This window comes from Trichoderma virens, assembly GCF_000170995.1.
Source record: "Trichoderma virens Gv29-8 chromosome Unknown TRIVIscaffold_6, whole genome shotgun sequence".
NCBI lineage: Eukaryota > Fungi > Ascomycota > Sordariomycetes > Hypocreales > Hypocreaceae > Trichoderma > Trichoderma virens.
This window is the reverse complement of record NW_014013743.1, coordinates 2,771,752-2,793,041: the sequence shown is the minus strand read 5'-3', so window position 1 is coordinate 2,793,041 and position 21,290 is coordinate 2,771,752. Positions and strand designations below refer to the sequence as shown.

General features: G+C 48.3%; 8 protein-coding genes across 8 annotated transcripts; 5 read left to right on the top strand and 3 right to left on the bottom strand.

Annotated features, from left to right (window-relative positions):
* Nucleotides 1–661: 661 nt before the first annotated feature.
* Nucleotides 662–2,327, top strand: TRIVIDRAFT_78763 (uncharacterized protein; the record flags this gene model as incomplete). Its single annotated transcript, XM_014101680.1, has 3 exons — nucleotides 662–1,171; nucleotides 1,224–2,087; nucleotides 2,145–2,327. The coding sequence occupies 3 exons, from the start codon at nucleotides 755–757 to the stop codon at nucleotides 2,223–2,225; spliced, it is 1,362 nt and encodes a 453-aa protein (XP_013957155.1).
* Nucleotides 2,328–2,358: 31 nt separating this feature from the next.
* Nucleotides 2,359–4,283, bottom strand: TRIVIDRAFT_27922 (glycoside hydrolase family 27 protein; the record flags this gene model as incomplete). Its single annotated transcript, XM_014101679.1, has 2 exons — nucleotides 2,359–3,198; nucleotides 3,258–4,283. 2 exons carry the CDS (start codon nucleotides 4,281–4,283, stop codon nucleotides 2,359–2,361), a joined length of 1,866 nt encoding a protein of 621 aa, XP_013957154.1.
* A 1,622-nt stretch (nucleotides 4,284–5,905) lies between these two features.
* Nucleotides 5,906–8,818, top strand: TRIVIDRAFT_28953 (glycoside hydrolase family 2 protein; the record flags this gene model as incomplete). The annotated part of the gene is made up of 3 exons (XM_014101905.1): nucleotides 5,906–6,162; nucleotides 6,237–6,420; nucleotides 6,476–8,818. 3 exons carry the CDS (start codon nucleotides 5,906–5,908, stop codon nucleotides 8,816–8,818), a joined length of 2,784 nt encoding a protein of 927 aa, XP_013957380.1.
* A 741-nt stretch (nucleotides 8,819–9,559) lies between these two features.
* TRIVIDRAFT_91410 (uncharacterized protein) lies at nucleotides 9,560–10,529 on the top strand (the record flags this gene model as incomplete). The annotated part of the gene is made up of 1 exon (XM_014101917.1): nucleotides 9,560–10,529. One exon carries the CDS (start codon nucleotides 9,651–9,653, stop codon nucleotides 10,356–10,358), a length of 708 nt encoding a protein of 235 aa, XP_013957392.1.
* A 1,663-nt stretch (nucleotides 10,530–12,192) lies between these two features.
* Nucleotides 12,193–13,557, bottom strand: TRIVIDRAFT_71112 (glycosyltransferase family 61 protein; the record flags this gene model as incomplete). The annotated part of the gene is made up of 1 exon (XM_014101915.1): nucleotides 12,193–13,557. One exon carries the CDS (start codon nucleotides 13,555–13,557, stop codon nucleotides 12,193–12,195), a length of 1,365 nt encoding a protein of 454 aa, XP_013957390.1.
* A 911-nt stretch (nucleotides 13,558–14,468) lies between these two features.
* TRIVIDRAFT_230713 (uncharacterized protein) lies at nucleotides 14,469–16,234 on the top strand (the record flags this gene model as incomplete). Its single annotated transcript, XM_014101678.1, has 3 exons — nucleotides 14,469–14,653; nucleotides 14,709–15,452; nucleotides 15,499–16,234. The coding sequence occupies 3 exons, from the start codon at nucleotides 14,469–14,471 to the stop codon at nucleotides 16,178–16,180; spliced, it is 1,611 nt and encodes a 536-aa protein (XP_013957153.1).
* Nucleotides 16,235–16,734: 500 nt separating this feature from the next.
* On the bottom strand, nucleotides 16,735–18,476 carry TRIVIDRAFT_28066 (uncharacterized protein; the record flags this gene model as incomplete). The annotated part of the gene is made up of 3 exons (XM_014101677.1): nucleotides 16,735–17,111; nucleotides 17,171–17,521; nucleotides 17,585–18,476. 3 exons carry the CDS (start codon nucleotides 18,474–18,476, stop codon nucleotides 16,735–16,737), a joined length of 1,620 nt encoding a protein of 539 aa, XP_013957152.1.
* Nucleotides 18,477–19,683: 1,207 nt separating this feature from the next.
* On the top strand, nucleotides 19,684–21,214 carry TRIVIDRAFT_29026 (uncharacterized protein; the record flags this gene model as incomplete). The annotated part of the gene is made up of 6 exons (XM_014101676.1): nucleotides 19,684–19,769; nucleotides 19,824–20,348; nucleotides 20,437–20,572; nucleotides 20,627–20,709; nucleotides 20,774–20,938; nucleotides 20,989–21,214. 6 exons carry the CDS (start codon nucleotides 19,684–19,686, stop codon nucleotides 21,212–21,214), a joined length of 1,221 nt encoding a protein of 406 aa, XP_013957151.1.
* Nucleotides 21,215–21,290: the final 76 nt, after the last annotated feature.

Here is a 21,290-nt window from a genome sequence, read left to right as displayed (position 1 = left end):
CTGAACACAAGCAGGATACCGCCACCCAGATACAACCCACGGGCGAATCTCAAGTCAAATATAGAATCTAGAACACGATTCCGACCACACCATTGGCTGGGTAAAGTCTGCGAGACTCCAGCGCCTGTGGAACACTCGGGCCGGGCCTTGATACCAATTCGTGTAACGCCTTTACCGCTACTCGGCACTCGGCACTGCTGGCTCCGCTCACACTTTATGCGACTTCGAATCAGAGCCACGAGACTCAGCAGCTTGTGGTCGTGGTTCTCTCTGAGCTTCTCTAAACGGCAATGCTAGACCCTGCATTGAATCTCCAGCGTCACACTGACGGAAGAGATGGGTGACGAAACAGGAGAAAACCAGAAACCCGCATCATGCGGCGCGACAACACGCGCAGCCAGTCAGATGGGCGGAATCTGGTGATGCTACTGTAAAACGCGCGTTAGATTGCGGCAACGACATATCGAATGCTTGTCATACGCCTGATAAGGCGAGGCCAATGTGACGATCTGATATGCACTGACGGAGGCCTTTGCTTTTGGATATAACTCTTCGAGCGTCAATTGTTTGAACAAGACGAGGGCACACAGTGTTATAAATAAATCCAGCTTCCCCGCGTGTCATTCTAGGGTAAAGAGCTCCATAAGTCTTTCGTCACTCTCACTTTGTTATCATCTCACTCATCATCTTATTCACACAAACTCACTCATATAATACCATCATCTCACTTACTTAATCACTTAACACCATAACCATGGAGGCCATCTTCCAAGCCCAGGCAAAATTCCGCCTCGACCGCGGCCTCACCAAAGTCAAAGCCATCCGCAACCAAAACTACAAGCGCCACGGCACAAAGTCCTACGTCTACCTCCTCAACCGCTTCGGCTTCGAGCCCACCAAGCCCGGCCCCTACTACCAGCAGCACCGGATCCGCCAGCGAGGCCTCGCACACCCAGACTTTCACGCCCCCGTCGGTGGCCGGGTTCACCACACAAAGCACCTGCACAAGAAAGTCAACAAGCATGGAGCTCCGGACGCCACCGGAACGGAGACGGGAGAGGTCGGGGCCGAGGACCAGCAGAATGACTCGGAATACTTGTGCGAGGTTACCATTGGCACTCCTGGACAGACGCTGTTGCTAGACTTTGACACGGGATCATCAGATCTCTGGGTGAGTATCTTCATACCTCCATCAAGACATACCACAACTAACAACAACGCAGGTCTTCTCCACAGAGCTCAGCAAAACCATCCAAAAAGGCCACTCCGTCTTCCAACCAACCTCCTCCTCAACATTCAAGAAGCTCCCCAACCAAGCCTGGCAAATCTCCTATGGCGACGGCTCCTCCGCCTCCGGCGACTGCGGCTCCGACAACGTCACCATCGGCGGCCTCACCATCAAGAACCAGACCGTCGAGCTCGCCTCCAAGCTCGCCCAGCAATTCGCCCAGGGCACCGGCGACGGCCTCCTCGGTCTTGCGTGGCCGGCTATTAACACCGTTGCTACGAATGGAAAGTCGACGCCTGCTAATACGCCTGTTGCGAACATGATCACTCAGGATGATATTCCTAGTGATGCGGAGCTGTTTACTGCTGCGTTCTACAGCGAGCGTGATGCAAACGCACAGTCATTCTACACTTTCGGCTACATCGACACGGATCTTGTCTCGAGCTCCGGCCAGGACATTGCCTGGACCGACATTGACAACTCCCAGGGCTTCTGGATGTTTCCCTCCACCAGCACCTCTGTCAACGGAAAAGCCATCTCGCAGTCCGGCAACAGCGCCATTGCCGATACCGGAACCACCCTCGCCCTTGTCTCAGATGAAGTCTGTGAAGCTCTGTATAACGCAATCCCCGGAGCCACTTACGACGACCAGCAGCAGGGCTACGTCTTCCCCCAGAGCACCGACGTATCGAGTCTCCCCGAGTTCAAGGTTTCTGTTGGAGACACGCAGTTTGTGATTCAGCCCGAGGACCTTGCCTTTGCTCCAGCAGACGACAACAACTGGTATGGCGGCATCCAGTCCAGGGGAACCAACCCCTTTGACATCCTGGGCGACGTGTTCCTGAAGTCCATCTATGCGGTGAATTGAGATCCTTGCGCCTCGTGTTCAGATAATAAGCATGCTAATTGAATCTAGATCTTCGATCAAGGTAACCAGCGATTTGGTGCGGTTCCCAAGATTCAGGCATCCCAGAACTTGAGCTCTTCCGCCCAGTAAATGTCTGCATTATCTGTTTCATCCCTTTCAAGGTTACAACGCTCGGTCATCTGTGAATTAGCAATATAGGTGCATGCAATAAATTCGTTATATTACTACTCTAACTTTCTAATCGTGTCTAATCCCCCGTGACCTAGTTCTTAGTCAAATGCAGCAGCTGAGACTCACCCTCAGTCAGGTAAGCAGTGTAGTAGTTGTCGACCTTAGTCGAGTTACCCGACCATATATCAGTAAACTTCCACTGCGAGCAGCTCAGACCAAGACTGGCCAAGGAAACAGTCACGGCCTGCGTTCCGTACAGCTTGGTGTTGAAGCCTCCAGAGCCCTGATCAGGTCCTAAGTTGGCAATCAGAACGTAGGCCTCCTTGCCGCTGTCGCTGGGACCACCAATCCAGGCCTGGAGCTGCTGAGCAAGGTTGTTGCCAGTGCGAGGGTTTCGGGGCTGCATGGGGTACTTGGCGAAGAAGTCAGCAGCGGCGATAGACTGGGGGCTAGTCAGCAGCTTCCAGCCAAGCTCGTCGGTCTGAGTAAGATCGTTGCCGAGAATCAAGTTGGCTCCAGCGCCCAGCCAATGGTTCATGACGGTGGTTCGCATGGTGTCGTTAACGCCGACCAACTTGGTAGGGCCAGCAGCGAACAAGTTGTCCATGTCGGGATAGACGCTGAGAGGAACGTTTCGCTGAAGCTGTAGGCCAATGTATTGACGGTAGTTGTCAATGGCACGCTGAGCAACCTGCCAGGCCAAAAAGGTCTCGTGGCCGTAGTTGTTGATGTCCTGGTCGGTACGCATGGACTCGGTCAAACCGCTCCAGACAGGCAGCCAGGTCTCGTTACGGCAAAGCTTCCACGAGATGTTGAGACGGATGTTCTTACCCGTCTTGGCAATGGCCTTTTGGTAAGCCACGACGGCGTCAGAATTTTGGCATCCCAGCATGGCGCCGTTCTGAGGAGAACCAGGAGTGATGTAGTCGAGCTGTTTGTTTGTCAGTCATCATCCTTCATCCCAGGCTCTAATGTTCCATCTTTACTCACCTTGATCATGTCAACGCCCCAAGAGGCCCACAGAGCCACAGTAGAATCGTGCCACTGCTGAACACCATCCTTGCTATAGTCAAACTGACACAGAATCTGGTCAAAGTTGCCGTTGAAGACGGATCCGACGGTAATGTCAGTGCCCAAGATGGTCTTGTTGGCAGCCTGGCAGGGCACACCGGGAGTGATGTAAAGACCAAACTTCAAGCCCTTGTTGTGCAGCCACGGGCCAAGCTGGGGCATGTTAAAGCGAGTCGAGTTGTAGATGATACGACCATGGCTGTCAACCTCATCGAATGACTGCCAGCCAGAGTCAAGACTGCACATGTCATAGCCGGCAGCCTTGAACTTTGGGTTGGCCAAAACGCCGCACTGTGTTTCGACAAACTTCTGGGTGTAGTACAGACCGGACTGGCCAGCAAAAGACGGGATAAGCGTGGAGCCATTGGTCAGGGCCTGAGCTCCATACGTGTTCCAGCCTCGGGCAGACTTGGTGAAGCCATTCTTAGTCTTGACAGTCTTCAAGACCTTCAATGGGCCGCCAGCAGGCTTGGGCTGAGGGTAGCAGTCTGGCAGCGAAGAGTCACGATCCTGCAGACAGTAAGGAGCAGGACGCGTCTTGATGGCACCGTTTCCGGCGTCGCTAGTGTAGCAGGCGCCGCTAGTCCAGATCCAATACCACTGGTTGTCGCTCCATCCCCAAGTTCCACTTGTCGAACCACTCAAGAGACAGAGGTCGACCATGCTCTTGAAAGAGACGCTGACGTCGCTGTTCTGAGCCGAGCCAACAGCTCCCGTGTTGGCCTGCTGCTGCATGCTGATGTTGTCGCCATTGCAGTCGACTACTGAAGGATCAGCCGACAGCTTGGTGATGCAGTTCTGAATGTCGTTGTAGCACTGCTCCGTGAAGTAGACGGAACCAGGTGTGTAAGAGGCATCGGAACAGTGCGCCGTGCCCGTGTTTGTGCCAGCGACGGGCTGGAGCAGCACGGACGCCGCAAGAGAGAGAACAATGGCCGATGCCATGGTGGTGTAAAGACTCTTTTGCGCTTGCACGCTCTGCCGTTGAAGGTCTTGTCTTGTCTTGTCAGAGTTGTAAACTCTTGAACAAATGGGATCGTCTCCTGCGAAGACGAATACTTATAAGAGCTGCTTCTCCGCCACGCCTCTTAGTAACGGAAGCTGGTGAGACTGACGGCAAAGCACGGAGAAGGCTGAGTGGCTAGTGGACGGAGCAGAGTAAATAGTCCTGCTCGACTTGTCCCGAAGTTCGCAAGGTCCGAAAAGCTCTCCGCAACTTTCCCAGGTCAGCCCAAGTAGCACTCGCAAACATTTGTATCTCCACTTCCTCCGTGTCCTTGCTAGTGACAAAAGTTGCTCCACGGCACAATCTGACCTAGTCTCCACGGATATCTCTCCCATTTGCCAGGGAAACTCAATGGCATCTGCACAGGGCTCAATTGCCCAGCCTTTTCCCCCTCAATTCCATCCGAATGAAGCTCCATTAAACACTTCCGCCCGAATTATGTCCCATTTTCGGGCTAGGTAGGTAAGCTGCCCTGTTGTCAATGCCGGGCAAATCCTCGTCAACTCGTATAATTGTCTTGTCCGCTTTTCCCTTTGTTGTCTTCCCCGCGTTCAATAACCTTCCTAATGGAGTATTGGCCCAGTTCTACCCCTCAGGAAGCCATCCGAGAATCACTAATCTGCCCCATGAATGGGGTACCCCATGGGATACCCCATGATTTTTTTCTCTCTCTCACCAGCTTGGACTCATAGTGCTAGTGGTATGACGGAAGCCAGGGGCAGATTGCTTTTTCCATCTCTAGTGCCTGGCTTCAAACGGAGTCCTGGTATTAGGTCTTATTCGCCGATGACATGTCGTGCTAACCAGCAATCATCTAGCCGGCTGTCACTACAGCCTTTGGCAGTCGAGTTCCACAGGAGCTGTTCCCCCACGAAAGCTGCAAGTCCAAGTTAGCCTTGGGGAAGTCCGAAAAAAGTGGACTAATAATTTCGGAAAAGCTCACAAGGCGAAAAATGAGGTTCAACGGGTAATTGGGCTGGAAATGCGACAACCTAGCACAGGAACCCGAAAGCCGCAGAGCTAGAGCTACAAGTGCGAGAGGGGGAGCGTCCTTTTCCGTCTTCCTGCTTTCGTATATATAACCATAATGGTAAAGTGTGGAGGCGGGGGCTAGCTTTATGTGTATGCTTATGTATAAATTCTTCATCCTCGCCGTCAGCCATTGGCTCCGGTACTGCGAGCAGGGATTGAGATTGAGACACCCTCCTGGCGGAGAGAAAATCGGTATCAGGGAGGCAGGGAGAAGAGATGCATGCTTCCCCAACTTGGGCATGTAATTCATTTCTGATTTTTTCGTTTACTCACACGGAAACTGTCCAAGGTTGCAATTGTGACGATATCGAAAAATGAATTCTCCGGGATACCACTTCCGCCTGCCGGTTTCTCTTACGTGACGGAAACTGTCCGAGTTTGTGTTTTGTAGTTATCCGCTTTTGACATTGTCTGTTTGTATATATGCTCGTCATTGCGCTGTCTTGATAGAGTTTCGGAACAACAGCGATTGCCACTGCAAGTGGACAACTCACTTTGTCTAGAGTCCAATTGCAAGAAACTTGGCACAATGGGCCGGTTCCTAGCAGCCCTCTCTCTTGTGGCGAGCTGCGTCAGCGCGCAGAGCGTCTTTAACCTTAGTGATGTTTCGTGGACGGTGAGCAATGGCGTCAACGCCACTGTACCGGGAAAGCTGCCTTCGCATGCGCATCTCGACTTGCTGGCCGCCGGCGTTATTGACGACCCCATCTATGGCTTCAATGAGTGGAACCAGTTTTGGGTCCAGCGAATGAACTGGACATATACGTCCGGGCCCCTCAAGGGACTGTAAGTAGTTTGTATTAGCGGTAAATATAGTGATTGTGGCTGACGGAAAACTTGACAACTAGTAAGTCTGGAAGTGGACTCACTTCATGGCTCGTCTTTGAAGGTCTCGACACCTTCTGTGAGATCAAGCTTTGCGGCGTGAAAGTTGGCGACACCAAGAACCAGTTCCGCAAATACACATTCGACGTTAGCAGCATTCTGCCCCAGTGCAAGGGTGACCCAGTTCTCAGCTTGAACTTTGGCTCCGCGAGCAAGATTGTGCTCGACATTTCTCAGCGAAGCGATCTCGGTGCGTTGCAATCTCCATGAATAGCTCGATGTCAACCCTGTGGCGAAGTCTTCTGCTAACAGTTATCGATGTTTAGCTACTGTCAACTCTGCCAACGGCTACAATGGACAGGAGTTCCAGGGCCGAACCTACATGCGAAAGCAGGAAAGCGATTTCGGTTGGGATTGGGGCCCAGTGTTTGGACCAGCCGGACCATGGCGCCCAGCATACATTGTCCAGAAGGCCAAGACGGATCCCGTGTACATCACCAACACAGCCATCGACATCTTCCGCCAGGGCCAGATGCCTAACCTCTCGCCTGACCAATCCAAGCCCTGGGTCTTCAATGCCAGTATCGATTACATTGGCGACCTCCCCAAGGGCTCGCAATTCCACATGAAGATTGTCGACAGCAAGGGCCACACTCTCAAGGAGGCCAACCTGGTCGACATCAGCCAGTCTTCTGGTACCATCACCGGAAACACCGTCATCAACAGCAAGGTTGACCTCTGGTGGCCTTCTGGCTACGGCAAGCAGCCCCTGTATACCGCAACTCTGTCTCTCATCAGCCCCGGCACCCCCAAGCACGCTACCGTGACCAAGCGCGTTGGTTTCCGCACCATTGTTCTCAACCTGAACGCCATCACTCCTGAAGATAGGGCCAAGGGTGTCGCTCCCGGAGCCAGCTGGAAGTTTGAGATCAACGGCCATGAGCTGTATGCCAAGGGGTCCAACTTTGTTCCTCCTGATGTCTTCTGGCCTCGTGTCAACCAGACCAAGATCAAGGAGACTTTTGAGCTGGCTGTCAACTCCCACTTCAACATGCTGCGAATCTGGGCCTCTGGTGCCTATCTGCCCGACTGGGCTTATGACTTGGCCGACGAGATGGGACTGCTGCTCTGGTCCGAGTTCCAGTTCTCTGTCGCCTACTTCCCTGCCACCCCTGACTTCCTTGCCGAGTATGAAGCCGAGGCCTACTACAACACCCGCCGTGTGAACCATCACCCCAGTCTTGCTCTGTGGGCTGGAGGCAATGAGCTCGAGTACCTCATCTATGGCTGGTGGCTCAATCCCAGGAACAACACCCAACTGGAAGACTATGAGACCATCTTCCAGCAGCATCTTGCCAAGTGTGTCTATGCCAACACTCACTCCATCAGCTACATCCCCTCATCCACCTACCACGGCTACACCAAGCTCGACTTCAACTCGGTCAGCCCCCAGACTTCTCGATACGATTACATGGAGAGCCCAGATGCCGTCTACCTCGACACCGACTTTTATAACTATGATGGAACTATTGCTTTCCAGTACAGCGGTTACCCTGTCGGCCGTTTTGCTGATGAATTTGGATTCCCTTCCATGCCTTCCGTCTACTCTTGGCAAGAGGCCATTCCTGAGAGCGAGTTCAACTTTGACTCGTCGTACGTCCGCCACCACAACCGTCATCTCAGCAGTGGCAGCGACTGGTTCTCGCAATCGGCAGCTGGCATCAATCAGTTCACCGACAGTATCAAGCTCTGGTACCCACTGCCGGAGCTGTCGGATCCCGTGGCCAACTTCACCGCCTGGACTTGGACCTCGCAGGTGTTCCAGGCCGACTACTACCAAGCCCAGATTGCCTTTTACCGACGCGGATCCGGTCTTTCTAACCGCCAGATGGGTGCTCTGTACTGGCAGTTCAACGACATCTGGGTTGGCCCAACTTGGTCCAGCACTGAGCACAGCCTGCGCCAGAAGGTGGCCTACTATGCCGCCAAGGACATCTTCAATCCCGTTATTGTCTGGCCCTTCTACGACGAGGCCACCGACGTCTTGGAAGTCTGGGTCGTTTCTGACTTGTGGGACAAGGTTTCGGGAACTGCAACGCTCCAATGGGTGGACTGGAAGGGTAACCCTCTGGATGTTGATCCTCCTGTCGGTGTTAAGCCTGCCCACGATGGGTCGTACAAGGTCAACTTTGATGTGCAGCCGATCAACGCGACCCGTCTGGTTACGTATCCTGCTCTGACCACCTTCTTTGCTTGCAAGAACCCAACATCCAATGCTCTACTCTCCATCTCCATCCAGGCGGGAGGATACACCCACACCAAGTTCTTCCACCAGCAGAGTCTCCGATTGAGCAGCATTGCCGATCCGGGTTTGGTCATGACCAAGTCGCTCCATGGAAACACCGCCCAGTTCAAAATTACCGCAACCAAGGGTGTGGCGGCATGGGTCTGGGTTGACTACCCCACGACAGTCCGAGGATACTTTGACCAGAACGGCTTCTGGTTGCACAAGGGTGAGAGCCGCACGATTACCTTTACCGTGTGGGATGACTGGTCCAGCGGTGCCTGGATTAACGATGTTGTTCTCCGATCTATCTATGATAATGTGGATCAATAAAGAGTTAGATAATAGATAATTGTCAGAATAGAGTGGAATCTTTTGTTAACTGCCCTGGAATGAGTAATGACATTGTAGATTTTGGATAGTGATGGAAATTGTGACATGAGCGATGTTGATTCATATCATATTCTCGGACTCTGAAATCGAAGTCTTACTCGAAAATATGGCCCCGTAACACTGACAGGAGAATCGCCAGTGACTGATAGAAGCTACTAGGCGTATTAAGGCGTATCCGGACTGCAACATGGCTGTGAGGAACCACTGAGCCCAATAAAAGCGGTCCAATGGAGTAAGGGCCTTGACCACGGGAGTGCTTTCAGATTTGGTATTTTCTCGACTAGCACATTGACAGTATTCGAATTGCTTTGCCCGTCCCCCCTGTCGAAGAAGAGTCCTTCTTTTCGAACTAACCGTCGTATGTAAAAAATCCCTGATTTACTAATACATTTTCGGACTACCACCCCCCTCCCCTCCATGTATGTGCGCTATTTCCGTTCGTGCACTATGCATGTTGGTTCTGAATCCTGTTAATGACTATAAGGTGGTTGCAACACATAATCCTTTCTAAGCAGCCAATATTTTACTGAAAAGAGTATTTTTCTTAGAGAGACAAATCCACTAGTGAATAGGGGCAGAGATAAGCAAAATGTACATCGTTTGCTTGGAGAATCGGCAATACATTTAAACCAGCGTTATCTCCCACTCTCCTCAGAAGAATAACAGCACAAACATTAGCACCTCACACCCCAATCTTCAAGAACTTTTCCGAGTAATACCAAACTATAATTATCTTCCTTGGTATTGTTCACTTTCAAACATCTTCATCACCATGCACAATACCAACACTCGCCTCTTTGGCTTGTTCACTGTGCTTATGATAACGCCGCTAGTCTTCGCCGCACCTGGCAATGGTGACGGTATCAAATCTGCCACCATACCAGATTATGACATTGACAAACTTAACATTTCCACGCCAATCTCCAGCGAGCCTACAGTTTACCCTGGACCTGGCCTTCCGTCCCTGGAGTCTCTCGGCTTGACATCCTCCAACCTCTTCAATGACAGTTTCATGAAGACCTACTTGGCTGATAAGGCAACCAACACTGCTACTACACAGCCACCATTACTGGCATCCAAGGCTTACACTCCGCAAGGGCTCCACAGCCTGGAAAAACGCTTCACTAATCGATGCTTAAATGACACGAATGGTGTTGGCTATGGCACACAAGCTGGTCTCACTGCCTGCTACAATTACCTCTCTTCACTTGGGACCACAGAGTGCGCCGCTAACTCAAACGGCATCGTTATGTGCTACGCTACTGTTAACGGGTTCACATCTTATGTTACAGGTCAACCCATAAACACCACCACGTACGCAGCAAGCTACTGCCGAGATGTCGCTACAGGCATGGCGTGGGGAATCCTTGCTTGCGTCTGGTGCCCTAAAGGCTGGAGTGATTGTGTGGCTGAGTCGCTTTCTGCAGCGTATGGGAACGGCAACCTAATAATTCGGAACTGGGGCAATGCATTCCCTTAGAATATATTCAGTACTCAAAGGCATGTATCACAATACAACAATATATATTCACAACAAAGGCACTTGCACTTTCCGAAGACGTAGACCGATGAACTAGTAGGAAATAAGTGATCGCCCGAGACACTGTGATCACTACATTCTTATATATAGGACTGAATAGATACCTTTATGAAATACTTTAAACAAGTTAGTTATTAGTATAGATTTCTATTTGAGTGTTCTATTTATCTATTAGTGGTAGAATTGCTCTATGGTTATTTTTATTTTGAAAGGATAGAAAAAGCTCTTAACCAGAACTTAGCTCGCAATTTAGCTCGACCAAGCTTAATCTCACCAAGTCCCCCCCACTGCCACCCAAGAACCTTGCCTTTGGCTGTTTGATTAAGTAAGAGATGAAACTCATCACCTAATTAACTGAAATTTAGTTACATAGAGTTAAAATAACTTATAATAATTAAGTTATCCTAAGATAATATAACTTAAGATAACTTATCACAACTTAATCTAACTTTTGATATAGTATATACCTATATTAAAAAATAATCCAACTTACCTAATTAGTATAAGGGTAATAGATAGATAATGCTAGAGTAACCTATATAATTACTCCCTAATATATTAAAGTGATAGGTAATATTACGATAGTAAAGAGTGGAATTCCTCTCCCAAAAGCAGCATCATCAACACGCTAAGAAGCCCGTTTGTTTAAAGTACAACAATAGAGCTCTAGCCATTCATTCATTTCGTAGCCCGCTCATTCTCTTATCTAAGAGTGACCGCTTATTACCCCAGTCAGTTCAAGCTTAGGCAGCACCCGCCCACATTCTCACGCTACATTATCTTTGCTTCTGGCACAAAACAAAAGGGTCAAAATCGGGCAAGTCTTTCCACCCCCTGGTCCTAAGGATCTCGATGAAGAGTAGCAAGATGACAACAATATTGACTGCGAATACCGCGATGCTATACTTGATGCCACCAAAAGCTATGGCAGTCACTCGCAAGGTAGCGCTTGTGCTCTGAGTAAAATTGCCGACCATGAGCTGTGCCGCCGCGTATGCGCCCAGCATGTCATCCGTCAGGGCAGTAACGGAATTTTCAACGCGGCGAGGATAATACCCGTCTCTGTCCACTCAGTGGAATTACTAGAGGAGTCGGCATAGGTTCGGGAATCGGCAATGAAAGCATTGAATGCGGTGCCAACCGTTGAGATGTAAAGGTTTGTCTCATCGTTGGCAATCAGCTCAAATTGACGCAGTACAGTGCCTTTTAGGCGTCTGCTTGGATTGATGTCTTTGGCTGTTGTGTTTTTCGTGGTCATACCGGTGATTCTTTGGCCCTGTAAATCCACTGTGACATTGAATCGCGTTGGAACAAAGTCAATCTCGCACTAAATCTTGTCCAAAAAAAAATTGTAGATTGATCCCGTTGCAAACGCCAGATATTTTCGCAGTGGATACTCATCAGCCGATGCGTTAGAGAAATGAGCGACTCCAATAGAGACGATACGGTCCATATCGTGGACGATATAAATCTGGGTACTCAGGTCCATTGTCACTGTCGGGTAGAGGTCCACTCGCAGTGCATACCAAATAGACGTATTCCGGGCGAAATCAGTGTAATGAATCTCAAGGGTATATTTTTTTGGTTCACAAATAAGTTTCTTCTAAAGAATTTGGGACCAGAAGCAGAATCAGCTGTGCTTTGTAGCGTAATCAGAGCAGAGAAGCGGAGCTCCTGCATGTATTCTACGTGCTTACCTTGGTGTGCTCTTGTTAGTAGAGTATTTCTATTGTCTCCATCTCATAGTAATAACGGAAGAAAATGGTCAATGTGATTAAAGAACATCATAACTCTTTTTCCCATTATTATACAGACTTCTTACCCCAATGTTAATTAAGTCTATGAGCCGTCGCTGATCCAATTCGACAGCATCAAACTGCCACTGGTTATCACCGGAAGCATCCCCATGCATCTTAGCATGAGCACGAAAGAAACCTATACCGAGCATTTGCGCAAGATTGCGAAACCCTTTATGCTGGAGGCCCTCTGGTAAAATCTCGAGAACAGCTGACCCAGGTTGGAGGAACATAAGATGTGTGAGTCCGGCTCCGTGAACTCCAACCAGTAAATCTGTCTCTCGCACAATCTGAATCTGTTCAGAGAATGGGATGCCTCCAAAGTCGATAACATTGAGCACCATATTGGGGACTTCTCTTCTTAGAGCCTCCATATGTGCATCTTCATTGATGAGCTTTCGTGTGTTTGTGCGACGTATATATGTGACAATAACTTTGCTGTTATCTTTAATAGGCGTAGTCACGCCATATAATGAGAGGACTCGTGATGAAAAGGTTTTAACAAGCGTTGAGTCCCGGCATAAAATATCTTCCCAGTCCCCTTGCCAAAGGGTATTGCTCCCTCCCGCAAATGGTATAATAATATCGGATGGTGGCTCTGATGCATTGAGTTCTCGAATGCGGCGAATTGGCATTTTCGAAAAGAGTTTCCACATATCAATGAAGGGTCCGTCCTCGTGTTTGTCTAGAAGAACAATCTGTGTCGTCGCTCCGGCCTCTGGTGAGAGAAAAGGCTCCCCTGTTTTTGCATCGGCACTTATTTGAAGCGCATCGAGGCTCCAAGAAAGGCTCATGATTTCCATTAGTGAATGCCATAAATTGTTTGACCCCTCGCGCTTTATAAGGATTGTCGTGATTTTTGAAGGTTCCTTAGAAACTTCCCCATCCAAACGGATGGTCTCATTCATGATGAATCCCGGTCCTGTTTCATACCAATACCGTGATAGCTCGGTGGGTATAGGTACTCCCTTTGCTCTTTCGTCCGATGTGGGCAACTTGACATTACATCCTAGGCGAAATCGTTGCAGCGATTTATCGAATACGGCATGGTGACCGTAACACATTGAATCAATGCGTGGCTGCTCATCTGCAGCAGTACTGGAGAAGAAACAGGTGAATCGTGAAATTGACTCATCAGTACAGAAAGACGCAGAGAAGTCACGGACATTTTCGAGGTACCGCGTGCCAAATCTTTCTTGACACCAGAGGGTCTCAGGGGTGTTGACGAGATAATAATCATGAGGGAAACTGAGAATTGTAGGAATAGGCGAGACTTGGGGACTAGGCACTGAGTGCACAAGATCTGATCTGCTAAAGTGGGCAAACTTTTGTAAAAGAAGCATAAAAAGAGTTAAAAAGACAACTATTACCAATGCGACATAGCGTCGATAGGAAGGCATAAGCATCGTTAGGGAATAATGGGATAAAGAAGTATTAAAGAACTAGGAAAGAGCATAATCTCCTACAAACGATAATGACCGTGGCAGACAGACATGGAAGTATTAAATGAGAAGGAAAATATTATCAGTCACCCAAGCGAGCGGAAACCACATGTTGCTCACAGCCCCTTTTGCATTGCGGATTGCTTCACCATTAGGATACCTTCAATAGTGGGGCGGACGGGTGAGGACCCTCGGCGCGATGAAGTGGCGCTCTAGAAGCGGCTGAAAATGATGCAATGAGAAAGCTGATTGAATGCAGAAGCGACTCAGTGGAGACAAACCTACGAGTGGGAGTATTTTTATTAATAGGAGCAGGGACCTTTTGCCAGAGGATTGAAGAATGTGGATAGCGCTAATGCAAGTCTCGTGAAGTTGTCACCAACAAGAAATTCATAGCCAATAGATTTTACAAGGGCGGCTATTCCAACTGCAGTACCCTGTAGAGAAATGTTTGAGATTTAATACAACCTCACTATTAACACTCACAATTAGTCTTCATCGGGTGCCGCGCATATATGACCCTGGCTTGCATGATCCTGAAATAGCCAAGAACGCAAATTCTCAACCAACAATAACCGCCAAGAGCAGCAACTGCTTGACCAATGCGAGAAAAATGTTATGGAATTCCTGGTTTGTAACATATTCGCTTAATAGGATAAACGAAGCACCCCCCGATCATCCAAGGAATGGCTGCTTTTTTTCCCTTCACATATTATTTACGGATTTGCCATTATTTTCAGCCACTTGAACCACCTTTCCTCGAGGTAGGCTAAGCTTAAGCCAGAGGAAACTTATTCCTCTAGCTAAGCAATATGTTCTCATTATGGACAGCTTTCATATTTATGTCTCTTGCACCCTGGGCTGCAGCTGAAGACTGTGTTCCTGGTCCAGTATCTCTCTCCCTTACCAATACCACTTTGTCAACTGGCAAACTCCAGCGTGGAATATCTTTAAAGGTCGGGACTCCACAGCAACAATTTACTTTCCTACCAAAATGGTAAGCTGTACAGCTCGTTATCACTGCACGATAATTTGAAGCTAATGCCTCCTAGGGATAATAACAATACATTTTTATATGGTCCCAACTGCGATTCTCTGAATCTCGTGAAGACTAACGACGCTTGCATTACGTTCCGAGGCGGTATATATGGAAACAAGTCAGACTCAAGGGGTACGCTTGCCTCATCTATTAAGCCTCCTCCGGACTTGTGGAGTTCAACAACATACGACATATTCACGGACAATGTGAATCTAAACATCAACAAAAGTCTGCAAGCGTTTCCCTTAGCAAGTCCAAAAGATATTAAAAGTTGGGACACGCAAGGTTACGATCCTCAGAACATCATCGGATTAGGATCTGGGTCGACCATCATAGACGCCTGCCGCAAAGCGGGAACCATCGCTTCAGACTCTATCGGCTTTTTCTGGGGATTGGACGGCGTTCTTGATAAGGATCAATCGAAAGGCTCCTTTGTCCTGGGAGGATATGACAGAGCCAAGACCTTTGGCGACGGCTATACACTGCCACTTTCAGACCGTTCCGATTGCCCGACAGGGATGATCGTATCTATTGCTGATATTGTCCTTAACTTTGTTAATGGAACAGATACCTCTCTATTTCCAGATAGTAAAGGTACTATTTTGACGGCTTGCCTCATCCCAGAGCGCCCAATGCTTATGGACATGCCTCGTACCCCCTATTTTGACAACTTGTTGGATGCAATTGGAAACGAGGAATTTGGTCGAAGTACCGGAGTTGATTGGTGGAATGTCATTCTTAATCCATCAATGTCAATGTGAGTATTCAGTAGACGGCTGTATCGTATCAGCTAACTGTTTTAGGTTTACTGGTGACATAACTTTTACGTTGGATAATAATATGGACATTACAATACCAAACCGCCAACTTGTTGTGCCGGAGCGGTATATTGATGATAATGGAAATTTGGCTATCAACTCATCTCTGCCGGTTATACGCATTAATTCCTTGCAGAACACCACGTCACAAGTTCTTCCTAATCTGGGGCGATATTTTCTTACAGGCGCATACGTTCTGTTCAATCGGGATGCCAAGGAATTTACGCTTTGGCAAGCAAATCCAACGTCAAGTGAGGATTTGGTCGCTGTAAATGAGAAGAACGAAGTTTTTGAGGCAACTCAAAGTTGTGCGAAGGTACCAGCGACATCACTGCCACCTCCAACATCAGTGCCAAGCTCAGGGAGCGATAACGACGGAAAGCCAGATGGCAGCAATAGCTCTTCAAAATCATCGTCTTCACTCTCCGCCGGGGCAATTGCAGGTATCGCTATCGGCTGCGTAGCAATTATTGCTATTATCCTCGGCTTTTTGTGGTGGCGTCTAATATTGCGTCGAAAATCCAAGGCAGAAACTCAGAGATCCATCTCACAAGAAGATTGTTTAGCAGGTAACGGTGGTGATGGTGTAATGTCTATAAAACATTCTCCTTTAATGCTGCAAGAGATGCCATCTGAGTCAAGAGGGGTTGTCGAATTGCCAACATAGATAAACAAACAGTAATATTTAATAAGCATACAAAAGCCAGAAATTCTTCCGTTTTATCTTTATCAGTAGTGGTGTAGAAGAAGCAAGTGAGACATCAATGTATGTCACAAGCCTGACAGTCTCCCAGTCGAACGCCCTATCAGTGTGATTGATACCAGCGACCTGGATTTACATTGCGCGGAATTAAGAAGGTAAATTTTTTAGCTCAGAAATGGATTCAATTCAAAAATTTCAATTCAAAGAAAAGGACAGGTCGAATGTGCATGTGAATAGTACCTACTGCCCATGAGATAGAGAAAAGATTTGGACGAAGCGAGGTATCGGAGTCGCTTATTACCCAATTTCTGTGAATACCCAAAGACAAGTAAAATTTTAATACGTGTGGAAATGCAGCAGACTCAAAATTCTACCATTTCTGATTCAATTGTTATGCAGACAATTGGCTTTACCGGTTGTACTTTAAAGTTCCCAATCAGGAGGGTGAAAACCTAGGTGATTTCTAGACAACGCGCCATACATCGGCCGTAGATACTTGTACAGGCAGAATATATGAGTTACGCAAAAGGGCTCGCCAGTATATTCATAATCCTCCTCTTGGGGGGATTAATCGCATCTTCAGCATCATATTCAGCTTCCACCTCATCCAATCCAGATTGTAGATCAATCTCGTCCACCTGCCGCCACCAGTGATCCTTGTGGTGGTAAATGCGATGGCCAAGGTAGAATGCCAAAAACACCGGAATGGAGATGTAATCAGTCAAAAAGATTGAAACAGACCAATTTCCTCGGACAAACACGTCGAAGCCATTGATGCCACAGAGTATTGCAAATGCGACAATAGCGATATAGGAGCCTACTGGCTGAGACCAGTGTCTCCAGGGTATCTGGTCGGTCTTGTTCTGCTTGAGATATGCCTTGCGAAATCGAAGGTCTAATTTTCACGTTAGATGAATTCTCATCAGTGAGAGAGAGAGTCGAAGAGTCACTCACAGATGATGCCACAGCAGATCCAAGAAATAAATGTGCCCGTGTTGGTCAGATTCACAAGCCAGGTAAAGACTTCCGAACCATTGCTGCTCACATTCATGTAAGCAAGCAAAGCAAATAGTGAGCTCGTTCCGACAGCCACATATGGAAGACCATTGGGAAGACACTTTTTGAAAACGGCTGGAGCCTGTCCAGCAACACTAAGAGAGTATAACGATCGGCTCGACAGGTATAAATAGGCATTTCCAGACGACCAGGCAGAGGTGAGAATGACTGCGTTCACCACACTATCAAGACCCTTGATACCAGCTCTCTTGATGCCTACAACGAATGGAGAACTTTCAGCTCCAGCGCCTATCACGAAGTTAGTACATACTCAATATCGTCAACTCAGCTGTCAATGGGGAAACAACCCACCTCCGTTGGTCAGTCGAGGGTCGTTTGATGGGCAGATTACGCTGATGGCCAACGCTCCACCGACGTAAAACACCATGATTCTCCAAAAGAACCGTGAGACTGTGCGTGGAAGATTGCGTCGCGGGTTGACCATTTCACCCGTTGTCACAATCACCATCTCTGGAGCGAAACTAAAGGGGAAAACACTGCTAATCACCGTGCCGAAAAAAGCTGCGGCTCTTCCCGCATCTCCGGGGACAAGCCAAGAATTCACTGGCTGCCTCCACCAGTGAAAGCCCAGGCGAGACTGATCTGGGCCTCCCCACCAGAAGAGGATAAAGGAGAGTATCAAGAGGCCGAGAATCAACATGACCTTCAACGACACAAACCAGAATTCTGATTCTCCATAGAATTTGACTGGCAGCCAATTCAGAGAGCAGGTGACGACAATGAGGCATGAAATCCAGACTACAATGGGGACTGACGTGTTCCAGTACTGAATCACCAGTCCTGCCGCGGTAATCTCAAAGGGTACCAAGATACCAAACGAGTAAAAGTATAGCCATCCCATTGCAAAACCCAGACTGTCAGAGACATAACGGCGGCCATAGTAGCTCATTGTTGCCCCTTTGACCGGGAGATATGTCGCCATTTCGGTGATGGCCGTCACGACACAAAACACCAACAGTGAGACGATGATGTATCCAGCAACTAAAAATGCGGGCCCGCCCTTGGACAATGTCACGCCACTGCCGACGAACAATCCGGTTCCAATGGCACTGCCCAGGGCTATCATTTGGATGTGCCTGGACTTGAGACCGCGAGTTGTCTCACTGCGATTGACCTGGATGACTGAGCCGGCGGCATGGTCATCTAATTGGTTGTGGGAGGATGCTTTCTCAGTGTCTGCCATGGTTGATGAAGTTTGGTAGAAACAACTCCACAAAATGTATGGGGTAAATTACTGATGGTGTAGACAACCTACTCGATAATTTGACGATGGTGTCTTTATATAAACAATTGAAAACATACAGTATCTACAAATCTATCGCGGGGTAATGGCTACTAGAAGCAAGTGATAAGCACATTGGTCTTGATCTATTAACGGCTATCTGTTAGGCCACGCCGAGATGACAGCCACATTGTCAAGAGAACAGACATTTGGAGTAGCAACTATTGATTGTACGAGTAACTGTTTATCTGTCCAACGCCTCCATCCACTCAGAGTTAAGTCAAGTTTCATTAGCGGCTCTCTGCCCTGCAAACAGATGAGGGGATGAGACTATGCCGGTGCATCATTGGCACTGTCTACAATTGCAAAGGAAAGTAATAGATCGTTAGCAGGGTCTGTCAAGATAGGGAATTCTATACACGGTTCGAGTCGCCTAAATCTCCGTATCCCAACCAACACTGGCGTTAGCCTCTGTTCCAATCAAGCACGATCTAGAGAGAAACACACAGTGATATTAGTAGCCACCAATCAAATATCCTTCCTCGCTAAAATAGGCACCCCACAACGCGCTCAAGTCTCTTGTCATCCGGGCAAAAGCGCTGAGTTTTGTTACCGATGGCACTAACCTCGCGTAGTCCAAGGCAAACATCATCTCTGTTTACGAAGTATGGACAACTCACGCTTTCCGATAGGAGAGTTCCGGGCATATTCTAGTCTAGTTCTTCCACACTAAATTCATCAATGTCGGTAGCTCGGCTGCAAGCTCGATAACGCCATGTGGGGTGGCGACGTTAGCGAGCTGAACAACATGATTGGCCGTGGCTTGGAATGTCGAAGGTGAGATCCATTTACGTCATATCATCTATCTACAATGGCTGAAGATGATGGGAGCTTGAACGACAAACCAACGGCGGCGGTTGTATGGAGCTGATACAGGTATGAGCCTTTCAGGGATCATATGTATTAAAGAGCATACCGCTTGCAGTAACTGTCCAAAATGAGATACTCTTTGTGAGATACATACTGTACCAACTCTTGTAACATTTCACAGAGCTAATAATTTGCAATACGCATCTCTTTGCTTAGTTCCCATCAAGTTAATACTGCCGTCAGGATGCTATCACAGCGAGCACTCTCCAACATTCAGCCCAATGACATCAAGAGTATCATGGGCAGGGGCTCATCCAATGTCTACGACGTGAAGACCAATCCATCGGGAATAGTCTCTCTTGGTGTCGCAGAAAACAGATTGATGTAAGACTCTGTGTATAACATTGCTTCCTTGTGCTAATGATCCTTCTGCAATAGGCATGAAGAAATAGCAGCTCACATCAACTCCCACTTGTCCATCACGAAACGGTCCCTCACATACGGCGACGGCTCTGTCGGCTCAGACCAACTGCGGCAAAGCATCGCCAATTTCATGAACAACACAGCATTCCGCCCTAAAAAGCCCCTTGAATTGAAGCAAGTCACAGTCCTCGCTGGCGTGTCTTCGGTAATTGACTGCCTTGCTTTCTGCCTCTGCGAATCCGGCGAGGGAATCTTACTTGGTCGTCCGACCTACGTGGGATTCATTAGCGATCTTGTGAACCGTGCCGGTGTGAAGCCAGTTCTCGTCGAGTTTGAGCGTCGGTCAAAGGCTATTCATCCTACCTCACTGGAAGCTGTCAAGTGCTATGAAGATGCCTTGATTCAATCCATTCAAAACGGGACGCCTGTGAGAGCACTTCTGTTGTGTCATCCGCATAACCCTTTTGGAGTGTGCTATGAGCCTCATGTACTTGAAGCCTACCTCAAGCTATGTGCAAAGTACAAGATACACTTGATCAGGTAAGTAGAACAATTCCGACAAAAAGAAGAAGATATTTCCGGGTTCAAAATGGCAAACTCAAGCTGAAAACTTGCTGATATGTTCTAGTGATGAGGTGTATGCCAATTCCATCTTTGCCAGCACAGACTTTCCCACTCCTCCAAAGTTCACTTCTGTCCTCGCTTTCGACATTGAGAAATACATTGACCCGTCTTTGGTTCATTGTCTGTATGGAATGAGCAAGGTAAGCCGACCGTTTTTTGCCAAATTCTAGCTAGTTCTAACTACGCATATGCAGGATTTCTGCTCCAATGGCATTAGGCTTGGGGCTTTTGTTTCTCAATCGAATCCCGACTTGCATGCTGCGATGCGTGCGATATCGTGAGAAATTTCCATTTCATATCAGCCTTTGGCAAATACTAGAACTAAGCTTGTGATTATGCAGAAAATTTGCTTGGCCCTCATCTTTGGCCGACACAGCATGGTGTGACATCTTGAAGGATGAAAACTTCCTGAGCACCTATTTCCATACACTCACGAAACGGTTATCCACCGCTTACGAGCATTGCATATCACTTTTGAAGCAACACGGTATACCATATGTACCGGCGTAAGTCCAATAGCTCATTGAAAATTTGACGGGGGTCTGACTGCCTGCAGCCACGCTGGACCGTTTATTTGGATCGACTTATCCAACTATCTCTCTTCTCCTACAGTGGAAGCAGAGCGCGAGCTGGCGTGGAGAATGATTGACAACAAGGTCTGGATAGCTACTGGAGAAGCGTATCGCTCGGAGCGGCCGGGGTGGTTCCGGATTACTTTTGCTGTTGACGAGGCGGAGTTTGAACTTGGAGTTCAGAGGTCAGTAGTATGGTGGTGCTTGTGAGAAAGGCTTTGCTAACGACGTTTCGCAACAGAGTAGTAGCATCATTAAAGCAGACGAATATTGGAACAATATGAAG